Below are 26,245 nucleotides of genomic sequence, written 5' to 3'. Positions count from 1 at the left end.
TAAAAAGTCTACTGATGACCATGAAACCATTGTTGATTGGTTGCAAAAACCCATCTGGTTCACTAATGCCCTTTAGGGGAGAAAATCTGCCATCCTTACCCTGGTCTGACCTACATGTGACTCCAGAGCCATAGCAATATGGTTGACTCTCAACTGCCCTCTGAACAAGGGCAACTAGGGATGAACAATAAATGCTGGCCAGCCAGTGATGCCCTCGTCCCACAAATGAATAAAAAGGAAATTGAAAAGGAGAATAGATTTCTGCAGTGGAAGAGCAGTCAAGAGAATACTGCGTTATTGGACTGTTATGTTAGTCATGTTGCAAAGACACAATACAACATTACAATACCATCAACTCCATCTTTACAGCTCCTTTATTCATTCCTGACAATAACATTGCCTATTTCTGCTGCAATGTAGTTCACTAATAACTAAAGCCACAGCTCAACACCAAGAAAACCATGACTTAGGTAAGACAAGAATCCTAGCTTAAAAAGTCTTAATAAACAAATATACCACAAGCTACTCATCTCTGGCTAATTTAATTTTCAAACCAACTGCCCTAGAATCAATTCGGTTATATCCACTTACCCAGTTCAAACTGGGTTCTTTGCTGAACTCATGGCTTTTAGCTGTGCTGAAGTCATAATCTGGGCGGAACGATGCATTGAGTGTAGCTATCAGATAGAATAGTGTCTTGCGGCTACACTTGTCACAGAGTGGTCCCTCTCCTTCGTCCCCACTTTGGCTCTTACTCAATCTAAAATCAAGGATAGGCAGCAAAGAGTTAGTTACTTTTTAAAACAAAAGTCGTGGGCTCTTCAAAATTCTTTGAGATGGAAAGAGACAAGTGCCCAGATATTGAATACTAACAGAATATTTTAATATACATAATGTCAAGTTGAGAGGACCATGCGCAATATAAATGCACATTGTTATTGCACTATTTGGACCAGAATGAACACTAATCGATTGGATTATATTAATCTTGTTAGGAAGAGTCACTCTTGCCAAAATGCCCAAATGACAAACAGCTATGTTCTATAATGCACTGTTGTAACAGACAATACTTACTTTTCCCTTCCCTACTGCCAAGATACAAAGCTTTCATACTTCTATATGAGAAAATGATTAACAAAGTAGGTCTGGCATCTATGGAAAGCAAAAGAGTTAGTTTTGAGTCCAATATGGCTCTTCATAACAGCTCCAAAGAACAGCCACATTGGATTTGATGTCTGCTAAATATTTCCAGCACTTTGATTTTGTGATACTGGGGCACTGAAATAGAGTAGAATCAATACAGAATCTTTTTGCAATGAAGACCTCTATTGGAAGAGGTTGACTTTCAGCCACCCTCTGAAATGGCCTTAACACAGCTGCAGGCCACCCAGGTTCAATTCCCGGCTTGGCTCGCTGCATGTGCAGTTTGCACGCTCTCCTGTTTGTGTGAGTTTCCTCCACAGCCTGAAAGACGTGCTGGTTAGGTGTATTGACCCAAACAGGTGCTGGAGCATGGTGACTAGAGGAATTTCACAGTAACTTCATTGCAGTGTTAATGTAAGCCTTACTTGAGACTAAATAAATAAATTTTAACTTTAGCAAGCCATTCAGTTGTATCACTACAAAGTTGTAACATTTCAAGGAGGCAGATCACCATCACCTTCTCAAGTGCAACTAAAGGTGGACAATAAATGCTGGCGTAGCCAGCGATGCCCATGTCCCATTAGCAAATTTAAAAAAACTTGCAAAGACTTCTCTCCAGAGAAAGGTTCTGCTCACCTGTTTGGGCTAATTCCAGTCGTCTGAGGTGGGGAAAGGGCTTCCAGAACATGGGGCTGCCCGTCTTGACAGAACTGTTTAAACATCTGCTTGTCATCCCCTGCCATCTTGCAGGAATAGCTCTCTATCCTTTAAAGATTAAAAAAAAGCTTGTTAATGTAAGACTTCATTTCTCTCCCTCTAATGTTGCTTTGCTTGCAGCCTATTCACTGAAATGTGCAGGGTTTTTTTGCATGGTATCTTAAAGGGATGAATTGAGTAGCCTGGACAGACACGTAACACAACCTAGAGCAAACAAAGCACTGACCAACACGTCTCGAAAGTCACACTTGCCTCATTATCCTAGAGATTTATTTCCCAGCACATTCCCTCCCTCCAAAGAGCACCAGAACAGCAGTCAGCAGAATTTTGGTAAGGATAATGAAAATGTGTGTGTAAGTAATACAATAGAACGACACTTGCAGCTTCTAAACAACATTAAAAATAGATCAACTCTGCTCAATTTCACCATTCTGCCAGGGCTCATATGACAGCTAGCTTCCTTTCACAGCTCACCATGTAGAATATTGTTGGGGTTATATGTTTTTATTTCTAGTTAGCCAGCTTACTCAAATATAGTAGGCCACTCATTGTCAAATTTGTTCTTGGGCATCACAGTGGCAAGCACTGCTGCCTCACAGCACCAGGGACCTGGGTTCACTTCCCAGTTTGTGTGGAGTCTGCACGTTCTCATGTCTGCGCATGTTTCTTCTGGGTGCCCCGGTTTCCTCCCACAGTCCAAAAGACGTGCTGGTTAGGTGCAGTGGCCATGCTAAATTCTCCCTCAGTGATTCTGAACCAGTGCTGGAGTGTGGCAACTAGGGGTTTTCACAGTAACCTCATTGCCATGTTAATGCAAGCCTATTTGTAACAATAAATACATATGACAAAGACAAGTACACTGTAAAGGCAAGTGATAGTTCAAGCAGGTTGCAGGAATGAAATTAAAAGGAGATTCAGCAAGGTATTGTTTGGGCTGGAGTTTTAGTTATGAAGAGATTTGGATAGACTAGGACTGTTTTCCTTGGAGCAGAAGAGTGACATGATTGAGATCTATAAAGTTATGAAGGGCACAGACAGCAGACAGAAAGAAATGTCAATTTCTCACTTTGAAACAAAGTTAAATTTATTTTAGCAGAAGTAAAAAACAGGGGACTGCTAGACCGTCACTGTCACATTAGACATTTAGGAGACTTCTCCCATCGTCTCATCGTTCATTTTCACAGTAAAAGATTTTGTTGGCAAATGACAAGATCCAGAGTTCGGCCCATCACTGGTTTAAATCAGAGTTGCAGCACATCTGTTCATAACCACTTTTCTGGGGAAGTCACTCTCTCCTAGAACATCACTTAGTGATATTGAGAACCAGCCTGAATAGCAGGTCTTGCAGATTTGTCAAGGGATCCATTACCAATGGTTCAATTTGAACTGAACAATTGCTACTGAAACTGCCCAAACACAACTGGCAATAAGTGATCTTAGATGGACTGCCAGCTGTCAAACACACTGTTTTGGGGGATGGGGGTGAAGAGAGAGAGAGAGAGAGAGAGAGAGAGCACAAGCACACCATTTACTGGAAAGGGGGTCGCAGCTGAATCAACACCATCTTTAAGTCATTTCAAATCAACATTTCACATCACAACCCTCTCATACAGTTCCACATTGATACTTACTGTGAGCAAAGGCAAGAGAATAGAAAAGGTTAATGGATTAAAACTTGGAGTATTAACTTCATACATAAATATCATGTTATCACTGAGTTCTTTATGGAGAGACTTTGAAAACAGAAGGAGGAGACACTGTTCCAGAGAACAGAACCAAATAGCCACCTTAAGCTGCTGCAAGTGATTTGATACAGCAGTATTATTTAATCCTAGGAGATCAGAGCCAGCTACGTTGGAGTTGGATTGGACCCCAATATAGGCCAAACCTAGTCAGTTTGGCAGTTTTCCTTTGCTAAAGGACATTAAATCTGGTTACTTTTGCTGAAACTTTGTACAAATACAATAGACTTTAAACTGTGATGGAACCTGAACTCGTGAATCTGTCTGCTGCTCAATCGGATAAAGAGCAGAGCTCAGCCGTGGAAATGGATGGTGTCTATGAATTATTGAAACTAAGGGTTAATTATCATCTACTCTTGCAGGAGACTGCAGCTTTCACATTTGCTGGCATCACATGTTGACTAAATACAGTCAGGTTTATAAAACATAGATGTGTTCAAAGTGCAAACTGTGCTATTTAACCCAAAACAGTGACAGGCACCTGTCAGAAAGAACTGAACGAACAAACGTGTGCTTTGGATGACTTTCACTTTTAATTATGTTGCGGGTGGATGTAAAAGGATTTCTGCAGCCAGATTAAGCAGGGGTCACCAGGAGACAATGAAACAACTGGTATGGGTCCCCATTGTACAGGATCCTTCTACACTGAAGAAAATAAAATAAAACACTGATTCTCTTCTCTCCGATACATCCTGTTTTGGAAGGTACATATTTAAAGATAGCGGATCAGGGTGGTGGTGAAAGAAACCAGTGTATAGGCAATGCAGCAGCAGAGAATTCTATAACAAGTGCATTGTGCCCACCATGTACTTTTCATTTGTTAAGTGCTGTTTTAGTTAACTTGAGGATTCTTCACAATATTCAAGTACATGCTACTTACTATAACTGACATTCTCTGATTTGGTCCTATTAGTTTCCCTTGGGTCCCCAGTGTTAATGCGTTATCATACACATCATAATCGTCTTGTTCCAATTGTCCAGCTATGGTCTACTTTGAGAATTAAAATCACCAGAATACAGTACCAGATTTTCAATTCTCAAATTACCCTTCGAGAGAAACTAGCTCTCAAAAGAGAAATAGATTTACAATTATACCCTAATAACAAATTGAGGTCAAAGTCAGTCTGGACACAGCAGGTCAAGAAGAGTATAGTGCAATCAGCACATGACAGGACAGGGTCTCCTCAATTTGCCATATTAAATAATTTTCAGATGTTGACTTGCACAGAGAACACAGTAAGGATCCTGGAGATGTCCCCATGATGTTGGTGGGGAACAAATGCGATTTGTCCGAGTCCAGGCACTTGTCAGCTGTAGTTAGGACAGAAGCAGGCAAAGATCATGTCAATTAACAACATTGCCATTGGATGTCCTTGTGCACTGCATTACACCTCTAATTCTTTGCAATATTTTGCACTTCCCCACATTGTGTATAGCCCTAGTGGAATCATCCGCATAGAGGTTGTGAACATTGGTGACCTAGAAACTGAATGTGAGCATGGCAAGCGCAAACATTCACTGAAGGTCATCCAGTATTAGTGTATGTTTATATCTTACCTCCCTCAACGTCCCTGCCAATAACACATGCACTGCAACATTAGACCATTCCATTCTGGTGTGCCTTTTCAGCTTTCCAAAAACAGAACGTACAGCTGCATTAACAGCTGTACAAAGGGATCTGTACAACTATAAATACAACATGAGAAGGAGACAGCATTTTACAAAAGCAATCGCAACATTTCACCTGAATTTGAGTCAACCCTGTTCTCCCTCAATTTATCAAATTGAAACACTCCTTTGTATTGTCCAAAGTGAAAATGCATCTTCTGTTTCCTTGCATCCCCATAGTAATCACATCAGGACTTCTCCCATCACCCCGCCGCACTCCAAATTCCAAATTCAGATGCTGCTTTATCGTCTATCTCTAGTTTGCTAGAAGGTGGCAGTCTGTCAACTTTATTGACCTGTTAGTAGTTTGATACAATAGTGTCTTAGTCAAGACAATTTTAGAATCAACGTTGATGAAAGACAGGTCTTTTATACAGTCAGCAAGTTTCCTCCCCAAAGCACATCAGGGAACCAGTGGCTTTTACAACTTCGTGGTCACTTGAAAATTATATTCGCTTTTTCTTTTAAACTCAAATTCACACAGGATGGTCTCCAAATTACTATTCCCTACACCCCAGCTGCTTTCCCTGCGTCCTACACCAAAGTTTTAACCCTTCACTAATAAATTACTGGGAAAAACAGTAATCCAATGTCATTTTCTGACACAGAAGCACTGTTGTGGTTCTCAAACAGTTAAAAGGTAGGATCTAAATAACCATAAGCAACAAGAGCAATCCACGGCAAAGTGGGTCAAGCAGAACTATAAACAAACGATGGAGTCAAGGCAGCCAACTGGCACACCTTCACCCTGCAATCTGACTCCATCACTATTCATGCACGTCAATACTTCATCACCTACTATTTTAATGCTGCAGTGATGTGATTAAAACAGCAACATATTAGATAAGGCCAAGCGTAAAGGGAAGCCAGGACTACAGCCAGAGTTTTAATTCTGGCATTTGGCACAGTCCTCTGAACAAACATTCCTTGATCAGAAGGTGCAGCAAAAGGGAAGAAAAGGGACAGAATGTTCCTACTTTTTACTTATGAGAATTTACTCCTCAGCAGTGGCCTTACATAAATGTCGCAATCTATTTTTAAAATGCTCAGGCAAGTCAGATACTGGACAAACATGCATCCCATTAGAAAGTAAACAGGACCATGAAGCTATTTGAAAGCTTTGTCCCAAAGGTGGAAGAGTCAGTTACTAGGGGGCATAAGTTTAATAAGAACATAAGAAATAGGAGCAGGAGTAGGCCATCTAGCCCCTCAAGCCTGCCCCGCCATTAAATAAGATCATGGCTGATCTGCCGTGTCTCAGTTCCACATTCCTGCCCTCTCCCCATAACCCTTAATCCCCTTGCCTATCAAAAACCTATCAACCCGTGTCTTAAAAATATTTAGCTAGGCAGCCTCCACCACTTCAACAGGCAGAGAATTCCAGAGATTCACCACCCTTTGAGTAAAGAAGTTCCTCCTCAACTCCGTTCTAAACCACCCCTCCTTTATCTTGAGGCTGTGCCCCCTAGTCCTACTATCCTTTCTGAGCGGGAAGAGTCTCTCCACCTAGAGTCATCCATCTATCCGGTTAGAGACAGCAGGGGGAAGTTGTGTGGAACCAGAAGAGATTGGAGAGGCATTGAACCAATATTTCTCTTCGGTATTCACGAAGGGAGACATAAATGTAGCTGTGGAGAACACTGGGTTACAGGGTTGTAAACTGGACAGTACTGCAGTTGATAAGGAGGATGTGCTAGATATTCTTGAGGGTTTGAAAATAGATAAGTCCCCTGGGCCGGACGGGATTTACCCTAGGATTCTTTGGGAGGCAAGAGGCGATTGCAGAGCCTCTGGCTCTGATCTTCAGGTCGTCGTTGGTCACAGGTATAGTGCCAGAGGATTGGAGGATAGCGAATGTTGTCCCATTATTTAAGAAGGGGAACAGAAACTTCCCCAGGAATTATAGACTGGTGAGTCTTACTTCTGTTGTGCGCAAAGTTTTAGAAAAAATTAGGGAAAGGACTTATAGTTATTTAGAAAGTAATGAATTGATTGGAGATAGTCAGCACGGTTTTGTGAAGGGTAGGTCGTGCCTTACTAACCTTTGAGTTTTTTGAGAAAGTGACCAAAGAGGTGGATGGGGGTAAGGCAGTTAACGTGGTATATATGGACTTTAGTAAGGCGTTTGATAAGGTTCACCATGGAAGGCTTCTGCAGAAAATGCAGATGTATGGGATTGGGGGTGATTTAATTAATTGGATCAGGAATTGGCTAGCAGATAGGAGACAGAGGGTGGTGGTTGATGGAAAGTGTTCGTCATGTAGTTCGGTTACAAGTGGTGTGCCTCAGGGATCTGTTTTGGGGCCACTGCTGTTTGTAATTTTTATAACTGATCTGGATGAGGGTATAGTTGGGTGGATCAGTAAATTTGCTGATGACACCAAAGTCGGAGGAGTGGTAGATAGTGATGAGGGGTGTCAGTTTACAGAGAGACTTGGACAAGTTGCAGAGCTGGGCCGAGAGGTGGCAGATGGAGTTTAATGTGGAAAAGTGTGAGGTAATTCACTTTGGCAGGAATAACAGATGTGTAGAGTATAGGGCTAACGGTAGGACTCTGAATAGTGTTGATGAACAGAGGGATCTAGGTGTATGTGTACATAGATCCCTGAAAGTTGGGAATCAAGTAGATAAGGTAGTTATAAAGTAGATAAGGTAGGGAGTGCAGAGGAGGTTTACTAGGCTGATACCAGAGTTGAGGGGGTTGAGCTATGAGGAGAGGCTGAATAAACTAGGCTTGTACTCGCTAGAGTTTAGAAGAATGAGGGGAGATCTCATTGAGACGTATAAGATGATGAATGGGATGGATAGGATAGAGGTGGAGAGACTCTTCCCGCTCAAAAAAGACAGTAGGACTAGGGGGCACAGCCTCAAGATAAAGGGGAGGCGGTTTAGAACGGAGTTGAGGAGGAACTTCTTCACTCAAAGGGTGGTGAATCTCTGGAATTCTCTGCCCGTTGAAGTGGTGGAGGCTGCCTCGCTAAATATTTTTAAGAAGCGGGTTGATGGGTTTTTGATAAGAGAGGGGATTAAGGGTTATGGGGAGAGGGCGGGAAAGTGGAACTGAGCCACAACAGATCAGCCATGATCTTATTGAATGGTGGGGCAGGCTCGAAGGGCTAGATGGCCTACTCCTGCTCCTATTTCTTATGTTCTTATGTAGTTAGGAAGGCATACAGTGTCTTGGCGTTTATTGGTAGGGGGATTGAATTTAGGAGCCGCAACGTCACGTTGCAACTGTACAAAACTCTGGTGCGTCTGCACTTGGAGTATTGTGTGCAGTTCTGGTCCCCACATTATAGGAAGGATGTGGAGGCATTGGAGAGGGTGCAGAGGAGGTTTACCAGGATGTTGCCTGGTATGGAGGGAAGGTCCTATGGAGGAGAGACTGAGGGATTTGGGGTTGTTTTCGTTAGAAAGAAGGCGGCTAAGAGGGGACTTTATTGAAACATAAGATGATTAGAGGTTTAGATAGGGTGGACAGTGATAGCCTTTTTCCTCGGATGGAGAAAGCTAGCACGAGGGGGCATAGCTTTAAATTAAGGGGTGGTAGATATAGGACGGATGTCAGAGGTAGGTTCTTTACCCAGAGGGTGGTGAGGGATTGGAATGCCCTGCCTGCTGCAGTTGTAGATGCGCCTAGTTTGGGGGCGTTTAAGAGATCCGTGGATAGGTTTATGGATGGAAAGGGATTGGTTTAGGTTAGAGGGTCATTGCTTTTTTTAATTGGTCAGCGCAACATCGTGGGCCGAAGGGCCTGTTCTGCGCTGTAATGTTCTATGTTCTATCCATCCCATTCATCATCTTATATGTCTCAATGAGATCTCCCCTCATTCTTCTAAACTCTAACGAGTACAAGCCTAGTTTATTCAGCCTCTCCTCATAGCTCAACCCCCTCAACTCCGGTATCAGCCTAGTAAACCTCCTCTGCACTCCCTCCAAGGCCAAAATATCCTTGCGTAAGTGCGGCGACCAAAACTGCACACAGTACTCCAGCTGCGGCCTCACCAGTGCCCTATACAGCTGCAGCAAGACCTCCCTACTTTTATATTCAATCCCCTTCACTATGAAGGCCAGCATCCCATTTGCCTTCCTGACCACCTGCTGCACCTGTAGGCTGGGTTTTTGCGACTCATGCACAAGGACCCTGAGGTCCCTCTGCACCATCGCATGCTGCAGTTTTTCGCCAAGTAATAGTCCTTCCTACCAAAGTGGACAACCTCACATTTGCCAACATTAAATTCCATTTGCCAGTTCCTGGCCCATTCGCCCAGCCTATCTAGATCCTTCTGCAGACTCTCCACGCCCTCCGCACAATTTGCCGTTCCACCAATCTTGGTGTCATCAGCAAATTTCAACACCATACACTTGGTTCCCTCCTCCAGGTCATCTATATAAATGGTAAATAGCTGAGGCCCCAGCACGGACCCCTGGGGCACTCCACTAGTCACCAACCGCCAATCCGAATAGCACCCATTGACCCCCACTCTCTGCCTCCTATTTGACAGCCAATCCTCTATCCACGCTAACACCCTACCACCAACTCCATGCCCCCTGACCTTCTGCAATAACCTCTTGTGGGGCACCTTGTCAAACACCTTCTGAAAATCAAGAAACACATCCACTGGGGGGGTAGGGTGTTAGCGTGGATAGAGGATTGGTTGTCAAATAGGAGGCAGAGAGTGGGGGTCAATGGGTGCTATTCGGATTGGCGGTTGGTGACTAGTGGGGTGCCCCAGGGGTCGGTGCTGGGGCCTCAGCTATTTACCATTTATATAGATGATCTGGAGGAGGGAACTGAGTGTAGGGTGTCGAAATTTGCTGATGACACCAAGATTGGGGGAAAGGCAAATTGTGCGGAGGGTGTGGAGAGTCTGCAGAAGGATCTAGATAGGCTGGGCGAATGGGCCAGGAAATGGCAAATGGAATTTAATGTTGGCAAGTGTGAGGTTGTCCACTTTGGTAGGAAGAATGGTAGGAAGGACTATTACTTACGTGGCGAAAAACTGCAGCAGGCGACGGTGCAGAGGGACCTCGGGGTCCTTGTGCATGAGTCGCAAAAACCCAGCCTGCAGGTGCAGCAGGTGGTCAGGAAGGCGAATGGGATGCTGGCCTTCATAGCGAGGGGGATTGAATATAAAAGTAGGGAGGTCTTGCTGCAGCTGTATAGGGCATTGGTGAGGCCGCAGCTGGAGTACTGTGTGCAGTTTTGGGCGCCGCACCTGCGCAAGGATATTTTGGCCTTGGAGGGAGTGCAGAGGAGGTTTACTAGGCTGATACCGGAGTTGAGGGGGTTGAGCTATGAGGAGAGGCTGAATAAACTAGGCTTGTACTCGTTAGCGTTTAGAAGAATGAGGGGAGATCTCATTGAGACGTATAAGATGATGAATGGGATGGATAGGATAGAGGTGGAGACTCTTCCCGCTCAAAAAAGACAGTAGGACTAGGGGGCACAGCCTCAAGATAAAGGGGGGGGGGCGGTTTAGAACGGAGTTGAGGAGGAACTTCTTCACTCAAAGGGTGGTGAATCTCTGGAATTCTCTGCCCGTTGAAGTGGTGGAGGCTGCCTCGCTAAATATTTTTAAGAAGCGGGTTGATGGGTTCTTGATAAGAGAGGGGATTAAGGGTTATGGGGAGAGGGCGGGAAAGTGGAACTGAGCCACGACAGATCAGCCATGATCTTATTGAATGGCGGGGCAGGCTCGAAGGGCCAGATGGCCTACTCCTGCTCCTGCTCCTATTTCTTATGTTCTTATGTTCCTCTATCCACCGCCCTAGACACATCCTCAGAACGCCAATAAATTCGTCAGACACGACTTCCCCTTAACGAAACCATGCTGCATCTGCTCTATCAAACAATTCTCAAGATGCCTCGCTATTTTCTCCTTGATCACGGATTCTAACATTTTACCTACAACAGACATTAAACTAACTGGCCTATAATTCCCTGCCTTTTGCCTGCCACCCTTCTTAAACAACGGCGTAACATTAGCCATTTTCCAATCTTCCGGCACTTCCCCGGAATCCAGCGACGTTTGGAAAATAATCACCAAGGCATCCACTATCACCTCCGCCATTTCTTTCAGAACCCTTGGATGCATTCCATCCGGTCCTGGGGACTTGTCTACAATCAGTCCCTCCAGTCTGTCGAGCACTGCCTCTCTAGTAACAATAATGTCATTCAGGCCCTCCACTCCTACCATCTTTCCATCGCTAACACCCGGCAAATTATTCACGTCCTCCTCCGTGAAGACCGAAACAAAAAAGTTATTCAAGGCCTCAGCCATTTCCCCATCCCCTACCACTAAGTCCCCCCTCTCATCCTTTAAGGGTCCAACGTTCACCCTAGCCAACCTCTTCCTTTCTATATATTTATAAAAACTCTTGCTATCCTTTTTTATATTAAGTGCTAGCCCAGCTTCATAGTTTCTCCTACCCTTCTTTATCAACTTTTGTCATTCTTTGTTGACATTTAAACCTCTCCCAATCCTCTTCTCGCCCACTACTCTTCGCTACTCTAAACGCATCCGCTTTTAATTTAACACTTTCCTTTACCTCTTCATTATCCACGGCTGATTATCTCTCCTCCTACGATCCTTTTTAACCATCGGAATAAATTTCTGCTGAGCACCAAGAAAGATCTCCTTAAAGATCCTCCACTGTTCCTCAGCAGACCTACCTTCCAATGCGCTCCCCCAATCAACATTCGCCAATTCCTCTCTCATCCTACCGTACTCTCCTCTGTTCAAACAAAGGACGCATGTCCGGGAACCCACTTTCTCCTCCTCCATCTGCATCAGAAACTCCACCATACAATGATCACTCTTCCCAAGAGGATCCTTCACCACAAGGTCCCTAATTCTACCCGCCTGATTACATAACACCAGATCCAAGATAGCTCGCTCCCTCGTCGGCTCCAACACACACTGTTTAAGGTGCAAGGGGCAAGGTTTAAAGGATGTGTAAGAGGTGTACAAGGTGAGGTTTTGTTTTAAACAGAGGGTGGTGGGTGCCTGGAACTTGTTACCAGGAGATAGGGAAGCAGATACAATAATGACTTAAGGGGCATCTAGGCAAATAGATGAACAGGATGGAAATGGAGGGGTAAGGGCCCCAGAAAGGTAGAGGGTTTTAGTTCAGTTGGGCAGCATGATCGGTGCAGGCTTGGAGGGCCGTAGAACCTGTCCCTGTGCTGTAATTTCTTTGTTCTTGCAATCTACCTTCTAAAACAGTTGCTCCAGGACCCAAATCTCAACCTTGACAATACTAAAAGTGGAGAAGGGGGTGAGAAAACAGTATGAGGGGAGGGAGGAAAGAAAGTTGCCATTTAGGGTCATGCAAATGAATTCTTCCTTCCCTCCCCCCATATTCTTATCCAGAATCCATAGAACATATTCACCAAGTGTTATTATCTGCCTCGAAAGCTTCTGCTGGCATGACATCTGGTCCAGCTGATTTGCCACATTGTAAGGAGATGGCTTTCCTATCAGTTTCAGATGGTGGTTTGATGCTGATATGAAGTGATTTTCTCAAGGTTGTATGTCAGCTGACTCGGTGGAGGAGTTCGGTTCAATACTGGTTGAAATGCTGAGTTGATGCTTTGAGTGAGAAGTTTCCACTAGGTCCCTAATCTAGCATTTCCCCTGTCTGAATTCTAATAGCTGTTTAGTTCCCCCCTTTCCCTCCAAGCTTTATGCTACATAGAAACAGAAGTTGACAGTAGGAGGCCATTTGGCCCTTCAAGCCTGTTCCACCATTCATCATCAAATTCAATAGCCTGATCCCACCTTTCCTCCCTGCCACCATATCCACTGAGCTCCATGAGCTATACCTAATGCCTTAAAATTTAAGTTTAAAGTTTATTTATTAGTGTCACAAGTAGGCTTACATTAACACTGCAAAGAAGTTACTGTGAGAATCCCCTAGTCGCCATACTCTAGTGTAATTGGCTGTGCTAAATTCTCCCTCAGATGAACAGGTGCCAAAGTAATGTCAATTACTTTGTGGTAGTGAATTCCACACATTCACCAGCCTCAGTGAAGAAATTTCTCCCACCTCAGTCCTTAATGGTTTACCCTTTATCCTCAAACTCCCCCATCAGGAAAGTGCAAAGGAGGCCACTCAGCCCATCAAGTCTACAATGCTCCTCCAACAGGGCAGCTTACCCAGACCCACCTCCCTCATCCTATCCCTGTAACCCCTCATATTTATGTTTTGCTGCCCATTCCCTGAATGCGTCCTTCCATCTTCAAAGATTAATGGTCTTTGAATGACACACATCAACCACCAAGTTCCTGTTCTGTGCAGTCTGAAACAGTCTATATGGTCTCTCCCTTTCCCTTCTCCCAAAATCCCACATCTCAGCATTAATGCCATCTGCCACTTGGCTGCCTATGCTACAAGCCTGTTGTTGTTGCAGTAGATCATCAGCCTGTCACACCCCACATGGAGCAAATTTTACTCTTGAAATCAAATATCCAAATTATTTGCATACATTCACAATCGTGGTCCAAGCTTTGACCCTTGGTGGGGAACCACTGTCCACCATACTACAACCATATTGCTCTCAAGTGACTTTTTAAAAAATCTTTGACCCTTCTGTTTCACAAGCCTCAACTTAGTTAAGCAGATTTGTCTGGTATGAGTGATGAGTTATTAATCATCCTCACTCACCTACAATCACATGCTAAACGGTGTCTGCAGGAACAACTAGCAGTTCCACTGGCTAACCATTTACTCTGAAAAAAGTGCAATGCCATTGAAGGACATGACCCTGCTTGCAAGTTTCTATAGGGTAAACCTGACTGACCTGCAGAGGGGCAGGGAGGGGGTTTGGGATGAGGTCAGCACAAAAAGGGATTCAGTGCATGCTTCAGAAACTCAGCATCTCACAGACTGCCGTCTTCTTGTAGGAAGTGTGTTGTACCAAAGTGGCTGAATCCAGAACTTAAATCCAACACCAAGTCTAATTAAAACGTAGGATATTTAAACAGCAATCAATATTGAACAGTGAAACAAGGGCCGATTACTATCTGACTCGGGCAATCTGACCTCACCTGCCTCCAGCTACAAAGCAATACTTCTATTTATGGAGCTCGCTTCTCTTAGCAACAAGGCAGTCTGACGTATATGTAAATCAGCTGGCTCAGCCAATGAGCAGAGAAAAAGATACAGCTACACCACAGACAGCTTAGACTGCTCGCACAAAAGAAAAGACCTGCACAGCTAAACTGAGCTACCTCTTTCAGCATTATTAAACCTCAATCTGTAACACTGAAAGATCCCACAGTACAATCTTGTGTCTCCACCACCCCCCCACCCCCATTGTTTCCAGCTGAAATGGCTAGGGATTCACCAATGCACCACATGCCTCATTTACCTAGTTAAAACACTACAAAAACTTGATACAGTACCAAAATCTGCATTTGAAAACTGGTTACTTGACAAAGCAGTGGTCTACATGATGGTGCTCTCCCACAGAAAAGAATGCTGACAAACCCATATTAAATCCTCACTGTCACCCTGGGCTGAGAAATGTCAGGAAGGTAATGTTTCTTTTACAATGGACTTGTCAAAGGCAGGTCAGCTGAATAACTGTGCTAGCGGTGAGGAGCTAGATACTACCTTCTGAGCTACCAAAATCAACATCTGCATTTGTCTACAAGAAATGTCTTTCAATGAAATCCCTGCTTGGAGGATGTCTAATCTGGATATATTTTAGCAACTGGGTACAAGTAGTTATTTGTTTTAACTCCATGTTGCCAGTTTGCTATGACAATCATTCCACTTAACCCCCTTTACCTTGCACACTACTTTTCATTTCTATTTTTTCTTTAATTGTGCCTCCTTTTGTCTCCTGCAACCATCACTTCCACCCCTTAACCATTTTCCAATGCCCACTTCATCAGAATTCTACACGCCATTCAACCCATCAAGTCTGCACCAGGCCCTATCCACATAACCTCATTTACCCTAGCTAGTACCCAACATTAAGGAACAATTTTGTTTTAGATGTCCCGATCACCAACTTGTCTTTGGCCCCCCCCCCCCCCCCATGCCGACACTATAGTTAAGAAAGCCCATCAACGCCTCTATTTTCTCAGATGATGGAAATTTGGCGTCAGTTACAACCAACTTTTACAGATGCACCAAGAAAGCATTCTTCCTGGTTGTATCACAGCTTGGTATGATTCCTGCTCTGCCCAAGACCACAAGGAACTACAAAAGGTTGTGAATGTAGCACAATCCATCACACAAACCAGCCTCCAATCCATTGACTGTCTACACTTCCCGCTGCCTCGGCAAAGCAGCTGCATAATTAAGAACCCCATGCACCCCGGACATTCTCTTCCGCTTTCCTCCAACAGGAAAAAAATGCAAAAGTCTGAGGTCTCCTACTGACTGATTTAAGAACAGCTTCCTACCTTGCATTCTGATCTTTCTCTACTAGCTATGACTATAACACTACATTCTGCATTCTCTTGTTTCTCCTCTATGAATGGTATGCTTTGTCTGTATTGTAAGCAAGAAACAATACTTTTCACTGTATGCCAATACATGTGATAATAACAGATCAAATCAATTTAGCATAGCCAATCCACCTAACCAACATTGAATGTGGAGAAAACCCCCACAGACACAGAATGTGCAAACTGCACACAGACACTCCCCACTCAACCCTTTTGTGGGTGGTGTTTATATCTCTTTTCCTCCCTACTTTTGTTTAGTAGTATAGAGCCAGAGTCTCAGTGGAAAAAAAGATTGTCTCATGCTCAGTTTACATTTGTTATTCTTGAGAATGCCCTGGTGTGTGCAGGGCAAAAGGTTTGATGTGTTTTTTTTCACCAATACCCAAGCATTATTATATGTCATTCATGTAGAAGTCTTTCCAGCTCCATGTCTTCGATAGATTCTGCCTAACTGGAGTGCACGAGCAGTGAAATTAAAATACAATTTTTTTTAATCACCACTCAAAAACATCCAAAAAATCATTCAATGCACTCTGGAAATGAGACAACCAGGAAACAAACAGCATAGGTAAGGGCAAGGAAAAAAGGGAAAAAGTTAATGCTTCAGCTATAACCTTGTCAGACAGCAAGTCTATCTCAAAGTATTGAAAATGTGGCCACAAACAGCAGGCTTCTTGGCCGTAGCTGGCCCCCAAAATTCACAACAAATGAGAAGATTGTGTCCTTCTGAACATCCATCAGCTAACACTAACGTATCTACTGTCAGCTTGGTCTCCTGTCCGCCATCCTCCCCAACCTGTTTACTGCTATTGTTCACACTTTAAGATGAAGATGGCCATTTTCACCACCTGCAGTGTTTGCTATGTCTGTCAGTGACTAGAGCCCAGAAGAATCTGCTGCAATTGGGCAGGTTACTATAGACGATTGAGCTTTGGACAAAGTGCTGGCTCCTTGTGTTTTCTCTCTGCCTGTGATATCATTGCTTTTAAAGAAAACTATTTTAATTTGATTGCTCCAGTGCAGTGATCTTGGACAAGCTTCTCCCAAGACTCAGGATGTACATCTAAATGCCCAAGTGAAGGCAAAGTGCCCGCACAAAAGGTTGTTAGAAGGTTAGGGGGCATGGAGTTGGGGGTAGGGTGTTAGCGTGGATAGAGGATTGGCTGTCAAATAGGAGGCAGAGAGTAGGTGTCAATGGGTGCTATTTGGATTGGCGGTTGTTTCTGTCTCCACGGAGGAGGACGTGAATAATTTGCCGGGTGTTAGCGATGGAAAGGTGGTAGGACTGGAGGGTCTTAATGACATTACTGTTACTAGAGAGGTGGTGCTCGACAGACTGGAGGGGCTGATTGTGGACAAGTCCCCAGGACCGGATGGAATGCATCCGAGGGTTCTGAAAGAAATGGCGGAAGTGATAGTGGATGCCTTGGTGGTTATTTTCCAGACGTCGCTGGATTCCGGGGAAGTGCCGGAAGATTGGAAAACGGCTAATGTTACGCCGTTGTTTAAGAAGGGTGCCAGGCAAAAGGCGGGGAATTATAGGCCGGTTAGTTTAACGTCTGTGGTAGGTAAAATGTTGGAATCCGTCATTAAGGAGGAAATTGCGAGGCATCTTGAAGGGAATTGCTTGATAGGGCAGACGCAACACGGTTTCATTAAAGGGAAGTCGTGTCTGACAAATTTACTGGAGTTCTATGAGGATGTGTCTAGGGCAGTGGATAGAGGAGAGCCGGTGGATGTGGTCTTTCTGGATTTTCAGAAGGCGTTTGACAAGGTACCTCACAAGAGGTTACTGCAGAAGGTCAGGGGACATGGAGTTGGGGGTAGGGTGTTAGCGTGGATAGAGGATTGGTTGTCAAATAGGAGGCAGAGAGTGGGGGTCAATGGGTGCTATTCGGATTGGCGGTTGGTGACTAGTGGGGTGCCCCAGGGGTCGGTGCTGGGGCCTCAGCTATTTACCATTTATATAGATGATCTGGAGGAGGGAACCGAGTGCAGGGTGTCGAAATTTGCTGATGACACCAAGATTGGGGGAAAGGCAAATTGTGCGGAGGGTGTGGAGAGTCTGCAGAAGGATCTAGATAGGCTGGGCGAATGGGCCAGGAAACGGCAAATGGAATTTAATGTTGGCAAGTGTGAGGTGGTCCACTTTGGTAGGAAGAATGGTAGGAAGGACTATTACTTACGTGGCGAAAAACTGCAGCAGGCGACGGTGCAGAGGGACCTCGGGGTCCTTGTGCATGAGTCGCAAAAACCCAGCTTGCAGGTGCAGCAGGTGGTCAGGAAGGCGAATGGGATGCTGGCCTTCATAGCGAGGGGGATTGAATATAAAAGTAGGGAGGTCTTGCTGCAGCTGTATAGGGCATTGGTGAGGCCGCAGCTGGAGTACTGTGTGCAGTTTTGGGCACCGCACCTGCGCAAGGATATTTTGGCCCTGGAGGGAGTGCAGAGGAGGTTTACTAGGCTGATACCAGAGTTGAGGGGGTTGAGCTATGAGGAGAGGCTGAATAAACTAGGCTTGTACTCGTTAGAGTTTAGAAGAATGAGGGGAGATCTCATTGAGACGTATAAGATGATGAATGGGATGGATAGGATAGAGGTGGAGAGACTCTTCCCGCTCAAAAAAGACAGTAGGACTAGGGGGCACAGCCTCAAGATAAAGGGGAGGCGGTTTAGAACGGAGTTGAGGAGGAACTTCTTCACTCAAAGGGTGGTGAATCTCTGGCATTCTCTGCCCGTTGAAGTGGTGGAGGCTGCCTCGCTAAATATTTTTAAGAAGCAGGTTGATGGGTTCTTGATAAGAGAGGGGATTAAGGGTTATGGGGAGAGGGCGGGAAAGTGGAACTGAGCCACGACAGATCAGCCATGATCTTATTGAATGGCGGGGCAGGCTCGAAGGGCTAGATGGCCTACTCCTGCTCCTATTTCTTATGTTCTTATGTTCTTAGTGGAGTGCCCCAGGGATCGGTGCTGGGGCCTCAGCTATTTACCATTTATATGGATGATCTGGAGGAGGGAGCCTAGCGTAGGGTGTCGAAATTTGCTGATGACACAAAGATGAGCGGAAAAGCAAATTGTGCTGAGGGTGTAGAAAGTCTGCAATGGGATCTAGATAAGCTGAGCGAGTAGGTGCGGACCTGGCAGATGGAATACAATGCTGGCAAGTGTGAGGTTATCCACTTTGGCAGGAATAATAGGAGGGACTACTATTTAAAGGGCGAAAAGCTGCAGCATGCTACAGTGCAGAGAGACCTGGGGGTCCTTGTGCATGAGTTGCAAAAACCCAGTCTACAGGTGCAGCAGGTGGTCAGGAAGGCGAATAGGATGCTGGCCTTCATAGCGAGGGGGATTGAATATAAAAGTAGGAGGTCTTGCTGCAACTGTACAGGGCACTGGTGAGGCTGCAGCTGGAGTACTGTGTGCAGTTTTGATCGCCGCACTTGCACAAGGATATTTTGGCCTTGGAGGGAGTGCAGAGGAGGTTCACTAGCCTGATACTGGAGTTGAGGGGTTGAACTATGAAGAGAGGCTGAATAGACTAGGCTTGTACTCGTTAGAGTTTAGAAGGATGAGGGGGGATCTTATTGAGACGTATAAGATGAAGGGGATGGATAGGGTAGAGGTGGAGGGGTTCTTCCTGCTCAGAAAGGACAGCAGGACTAGAGGGCACAGCCTCAAGGTAAGGGGGAGCAGTTTAGAATGGAGTTGAGGAGGAACTTCACTCAAAGGGTGGTGAATCTCTGGAATTCTCTGCCCGTGAAGTGGAGGCCACCTCACTAAATATATTTAAGACGCGGGTAGATAGGTTTTTGGTAGGCAAGGGGATTAAGGGTTATGGGGAGAAAGCGGGAAGGTGGAACTGAGTCACTTCAGATCAGCCATGATCTTATTCAATGGAGGGGCAGGCTCAAGGGGCTAGATGGCCTACTCCTATTTCTTATGTTCTTAAGATAGTGCCCAGGGTTCTCCATATGGTACGTGAGTATTAGGCATTCTGATTACGTGACCAGCTCAAGTTGTGACTATCAACACGGTGCAGATGTTTAACATGCTAGCTCCGCTGAGCAACTCTGCGCCTGTTATTCTGTCCTGTTACTTGATCTCCAGAAGCAGCTCAAGTGAAAATGGTTGAGTTTCTTGGCATGACTCTGGTACACAGTCCAACCCTCAGAGTGGGCAGGCTATTATAATGCAGACTCAGTTTGCTAGTTGGACTCACTCCCATTTGCCATGCTCATGTTCAAAGTCAGTTGAAGGCTACACTTGCTTTGGCAATTCAACATTTCTCGTGATCAACACAGACAGCTTGAGAGTGTGTGTGCAAAAGAGATAAGTAAGCCTATCCTCTAGACATTTTCTGGTCCTGAATTGACACTTTGGGTGAGGTGGAACAGGTTTTTTTTGCTGATACTAACGTTGAAGTAGCTGCAAGTCCAGGGTGCATTACAAGCCCAGCTCATGAATCAGCAGCTACGGTAGTCAGTAATTGGCAACAGCAAATTCCAATGTCCTTGGAAATTCTGGTCTTTGCCAGAGCCACCAACATGATACCTGATGTCAATACCGCTTTGCCATGCTGCTAGCACATAGCCCTGTTCAATACATTGGTAACTGCAATGGGGCTGAAGCATCCATCACCCAGGATGCAGGAGCATACCATCAAGGAATTATTGAACCACTGATGAACTCTTCCATTACCTTTCAAAGGCCCTCATGGCTGAAAGGCCTTGAGCAGATCAATAAACATGGAGCACAGGTCCGAATTCTCTTCCTGGCATTTCACTTGGAGATGGCCACTATAAACACCTATCAGAGCCACACTGGGGGTGTACACACTTGATAAGTTGTTTGCTTGTTGTTTTTCAGGGGGAATTTAAGCACTTGGTGATCACTAACCCCCTTAGGAAAGCAAGTCAACATACTAACAGCAATGCCAAAGATGGAAAGAGCTGCTTATGTTATTTTACTAGGCTTTAGATGAGGTTCTGGTTTGCAAGTGGTGAAGGCTCAGCATGGTAAATCAGTCACATTCAGAGCACAAGCCTCACTGCCAGTTTCAACAGATTCAGAATACAAACAGATGTGTGTGATGATACTGTGCCTTCAAAAAAAATGTATTTTTATCATGTTTCTCTGCAGTGTGTTCTCCCCAGTGTTATTGTTGGCATTCTTCTTTTATTGTTGCTGAAGCAGGATAACTGAACCATGTTGATTTTTAATTTGGACATAAAACCCCAGGATACTATAATCCTTTTGGAACTGTTAGATTGAGCCTGATTGACAGATTAGGTGCTGGTTCTGGACTTATCTCCCCTCCCCTAGGGAAAAACACCAGTGTTTTAGCTTCATTTTGGGCAGTAGTGTTTGGACTGCAGACTGAAAACAGCATTTCCTGGAGTGAAAAGTCTGCTGTGAGGTGCAGTTGGAAGCTAGAGGCAAGCAATGTCTTGATGTCAGTGTGCTGAAAGTTCCTGGATTGGAAAAGCATCAGCATTTTCAATTCAACATCCAAAGGAGTAATCCACATCAGGTGTTGGCAAGCTGCAAGGTCCAGCATCACATGAGCATACTTGCTTTCTGTGCTAAGTCTACAATGGAGCGTGTGGGAGGTTGTTTGATCAATATATTTAGCTGTTAGGGTTTACACAATATCAGTTGTTCTTTTCTCGTAAGTGGAAAAAGTTTTGCTAATTTTCTCATTATACGTTAACTGTTCTGAAATAAACTTTGCTTGATAAAAGCTTGCTAGCAGATACTTGAATCATAACTGGAGTGAAACACTATGCTTACCCTAGCCAAATTCCAACAGCAAAACCTATGGTCTAGGATGACATTGTAAACACCTTAGAGGTTCCAGCCTGGGTCATAACAAATGCACCAAACTACTTCTCCCAAGGGTTGTGAATCTGTGGAATTTGTTACCCTAAAGTGCCGTGGATGCGGGGACATGAGAAAATTTGAGTTAGAGTTTTAAATGGTAAAGGGCTGAAGGGACATGGGGAGAAGGCAGGAAAATGGGGATGAAGAGCACATCAGCCATGATCGAATGGCAGAATAGACTCAATGGGCCAAATGGCCTAATTGTGCTCCCAAATCTTATGTACTTATGAATTGCCTCATTTTGCTATTGCGTATGAGTGACTTTTTGAACTGTTCAAATCTACCACATCCTTGCATGTTGTTTCCACTACAGCTGCAACAATGACGATAAAACAGGAAGGCAATCAGATTATGTATTACACAAATGAGCAACACATCTGAGCCTCACAGCAGATCGACAACACACACTGTATCTAAAGAGGAAACAGCAATTTCCTGTCTATTGCAACAAGAAGCATTAAAAATCCACACTGTCAATGATAGCTATGTAGGGCTTATAACAGCTTCATATAAAGTTACTTCAGTGCAGTGACTTATACAGACAAATTCAAGTGCCTTATTTTTCTTTAATAGTAGGAACTCAGATGAATACACAGTTTGGGTTGAATGACCAATATTGGTCAGACAAGAGCGCTAAAGGGAGGAAGCTCCAAAATTTTGGCCTAATAACAAAGGAATGGTCACATATGTCCAAATCAGGATGGTGTGCACCTATTGATTGCTGCTACCATCAGTAACAATGAGTTTGAAAGGTGCTGCCATAGGAAGCTTAGTAAGTGGTACACTCTACAACCTCTGTGCCAATGGAGAGAATGAAATGTTTAGTTAGTGGAAAGGATGATGATCCAGCAGACTGCATTGCCCTGACAATCAAACTCAAATGTTGTTAAAGTTGAAGACATCCAATCAAGTAGTGTTCCTGACTGGCACCTTATAGGAGGAACAGACTTTGAAGAGTCATGTGAACCACTGCAGAATTCCCAGTCCCTAGGCTGTTTTTATAGGCATAATGTTTATATAGCTGGCCCGTTTGGTGGCATAATGGTCAGTGAAGGTTATCTCAGATTGCAATGGGATCTTCATCAATTGGGCCAATAGGCCAATGAATGGCAGATGGAGTTTAATTTAAATAAATGAGATGATGCATTTTGGTAGATCGGAGCAGAACCTACTTAGTTAATAGTTGGGTGTAGGGGAGAGTTATAGAACAAAAATAGGAATACAGATTCATAGCTTTTTGAAAGTGGAGTCACAGGTGGACAGAGTGGTGAAGGCAGCATTTGGAGTGCTTGGTTTCATTGATCAGAACACTGAATACAGGAGTTGGGACATTTTATTGAAGTTGTACAAGACATTGGTAAGGCCACACTTGGAATACTGTGTACAGTTCTGGTCACCCTATTATGGAAGGGATATTATTAAATTAGGAAGAGTGCAGAAAAGATTTACTAGGATGCTACTGAGACTTAACATTGAGTTATCAGGAAAGGTTGGATAGACTGGGACTTTTTCCCCTGGGACATAGGAGAGTTAGGGATGATCTTAGAGGTCTATAAAGGTGGGGACCATAGATCAGGTAGTCAACATCTTTTCTCAAAGATATGGGAGTCTAAAACTAAAGGGCACAGGTTGAAGGTGAGGGGGGAGATACAGAAAGTTCCAGAGGGGCAATTTTTCCCCACACAGGATGGCGTCTGGAATAAGCAGCCAGAGGTAGTGGTAAAGGCACGTACAATTTTGTCTCTTAAAAAGCATTTAGATGGTTATATTGTTAAGATGGGGACACAGGGAGATGAACCAAATACAGGCAATTGGTACCAGCTTAGTGGAAAAACCTGGGTGGCATGGACAAGTTGGGCTGAAGGGCTTGTTTCCATGCAGTAAACCTCTGACTATGAGAGCTGAGTTTCTGTTCAATGGGGACACCTCCAGATTGATATTAGGACACTCCATAACACTGTCAAGAGAAGGTTTGACAAATAACGGAATATTTGTTTTGTGCACACCATGCCACCTTGTCAACACATTCCAGACAAGTTACAATGTACTGCATCAACTATGCAAATTCTTAATAAGACTAATATGGTTTATAGTCCACTTTCATATAACCTCTATTTCAAATACTGAGACCAGCTGTATTATTAGCTGGTATTTCCCCCTCAGATTTCCCTTCATTTGCAGTATATTTTCCTGTACTTTGGGGATCAGTTAGCTGGACCGCTGGTTTGTGATGCAGGGCGATGCCAACAGTGTGGGCTTAATTTCTATATTGGCTGAGATTATTCATAAAGGCCCTGCCTTCTCAACCTTGCCCGAGATGTGGTAACCATCAGGTTAAATCACCACCAGTCAGCTCTCCCCCTCAAAAGGTGAGAACAGCCTATGGTCACCCATGCTTTACTTTTCTGTAATTTTTAAGAACAATCTTTTCAAAGAATCAACCATTTCTGCTTTTGTAACAAATGATACACCTTGTTAACACAAGCCAATCTGATTGCATGCAACCTTTCACCCCTTTATTAACCAAGAATCTATCTAGCTCTGTCTTAAAAATATTCAGAGTCACTGCTTCCTCTCCCTTTGAGGAAGAGAGTTCCAAAGACACTCAATTTCTTCCTTAAATGGGCAATCCCTTATTTTTAAAGCATGACCGCTCGTTCTAGATTCACCCACAAGGTGACACCATGTCCACCCTGTCAAGGCCCCTCAGGATCTTGTACATTTCAATCAAGTCACCTTTTATTCTTTTAAACTCATGGATACAAGCCTAAACTGTGTTACTTGTCCTCCCAAGACAGCCCACCCATTCCTGGTATTTGTCTAATAAATCTTCAGTATGTTCATCTCAGACACTAATACCAGTGTGAAAGGTTGAACTAGTAGCCCAGAATTCACTATTCACAATTTGACTATTGTTTAATCCAATCCTCCCATTCAGGTTATTTGATGCAAAATCTGCAGCAGGATTGATTAGATTAAGCTGCAGAGGATGACTACGGTGCAAATCAATTGAAGCGTATATATCAGTCAGGCCAGAAATGTTCTAAAGAATTGGACTGATGGCAATGCAAATTCAGACCTAGAGCTCAGAAGCATTTTTCTATCTGCCTGGTCAGTTGATTAGATGGAGTAGTGAACTTTCTCAATGAGATAAGGCAGACACTTCTAAGTGTTTGGTTGTTCAGGCTATAATTCTTGTGCTATTTATAACTTGGTTAATCTGTTTGGAAAATGCAAAATGGGCCACATGGTCAGCGACACAACATTCAGTACATACAGGATGAAGATTCCATCAGCAACCCCCTTCCTCCAAACAATTGTGAGCAGGCAGCTTGTGTGCAGAGAACTGAGGGGACTTCTTCCAAAACACAGTATGCACCTGAGAGGAGCTTAGCCATAAGTACAAATAATTTCTGCAGTTATCCAAGTCACATTTTCCTGGAGATTCTTCATTAATCATACTCTGAAATATGGACATGCTGCAATTCTGGGCTAATGTTCAAATATAATTACAACCATGAAATTTCATCATCAATTTGGACACATGTTTGGCTATTGATTTAAACTTGTCATCGTGCACAGAACAGAGTTGATTCAAGTTTAAACTATTGGTGACCTCATATCAGATGATAAGTGAAAGGTATAACTCACCGCCCTATAATGTGAGAGTCACCAGTCTCTATGGTAAGCTGGGAGTTCATCGCCTCAAAGTTTGTATTTTCCAACAGCTTCATCTTGGAAGACTTGATTTACGTCACCCGTGGGTCTGTAAAACGAGACTGATACTTGATGCTGAAACCACCAAAAAGAGAAAAAGAGACCAGATTATCAAGTTTTAGCATGAAATGAACTTTGCAAAAACAAGCACATATACAGATGAGCTAGTAGATTACTGCCAATAGTTCACATACAGGCTAAGTTCAATTCCCAGCTTGGGTCACTGCAGAGTCTGCATGGGTTTCTGCCCACAGTCCGAAAGATGTGCAGGTTAGGTGTTTTGACCATGCCAAATTCTCCCACTGTACCCAAACAGGTGCTGGAGTGTGGCAACTAAGGTGTTTTCACAGTCCAGTGTCATAAATAGGCTTACATAAATACTGCAATAAACTTTAAATTACAATTGTTATAGCACAGGCAGCAGCTATCTAGCTTGTGTTTAAGCTGGCTTTCCATCAGAGCTATTCACCTGATGCCACTCCAAACCTTTTCCACAATATCATGCACACTCTTTCAGATAACAATCCAGTTTCTTTGAACGTCTTGATAGAACCTGCCCCTATCACAACTTAAAGTAGCGCATACTTAACCAATTCTGCACAAGAACATTCATCACCACTGCTTCTTTTGCCAATTCCCTTGAATCTCTGCCCTCTGGTTCTCAATCCATCTACTAGATATTCCCCCACTCCATCTCTACTCTGTCCAAACCCCTCATGATTTTGAAATCTCCTCAATCTGCTCTTCTCCAAAAGTCTTGAACTCTCCAATCTATGTAATTGAAGCTCCTCATGTAAGGGCCAATGTGAATTACAGCATGCTCTTGAATGCCTAGTGCCCAGATCTGCACAAGTTCAACACTGGGTTTTTGATTTTCATATTCCACATCCCTAATAAAATCCAGGATACTAT

At 44.0% G+C, this 26,245-nt stretch overlaps 1 protein-coding gene across 1 annotated transcript in view; it reads right to left on the bottom strand.

The window, feature by feature from the left end:
* Nucleotides 1-26,245, bottom strand: part of LOC145359509 (repressor of RNA polymerase III transcription MAF1 homolog) — a 56,855-nt gene that overhangs the window by 16,825 nt on the left and 13,785 nt on the right. Inside the window, exons 2-4 of the mRNA XM_080214135.1 lie at nt 25,268-25,408; nt 1,780-1,908; nt 592-760 (exon numbers count right to left, since the gene is read on the bottom strand). Of these exons, the coding sequence (XP_080070261.1) occupies nt 592-760; nt 1,780-1,908; nt 25,268-25,350 (381 nt within the window). The 5' untranslated portion in view covers nt 25,351-25,408. The remainder of the gene's footprint in view (nt 1-591; nt 761-1,779; nt 1,909-25,267; nt 25,409-26,245) is intronic.

This window comes from Carcharhinus amblyrhynchos, chromosome 2 (assembly GCF_965287045.1).
Source record: "Carcharhinus amblyrhynchos chromosome 2, sCarAmb.v2.hapA, whole genome shotgun sequence".
Classification (NCBI taxonomy): Eukaryota; Metazoa; Chordata; class Chondrichthyes; order Carcharhiniformes; family Carcharhinidae; genus Carcharhinus; species Carcharhinus amblyrhynchos.
Note: the sequence above shows the minus strand (reverse complement) of the source record. Positions and strands in the feature narration are given on the sequence as shown.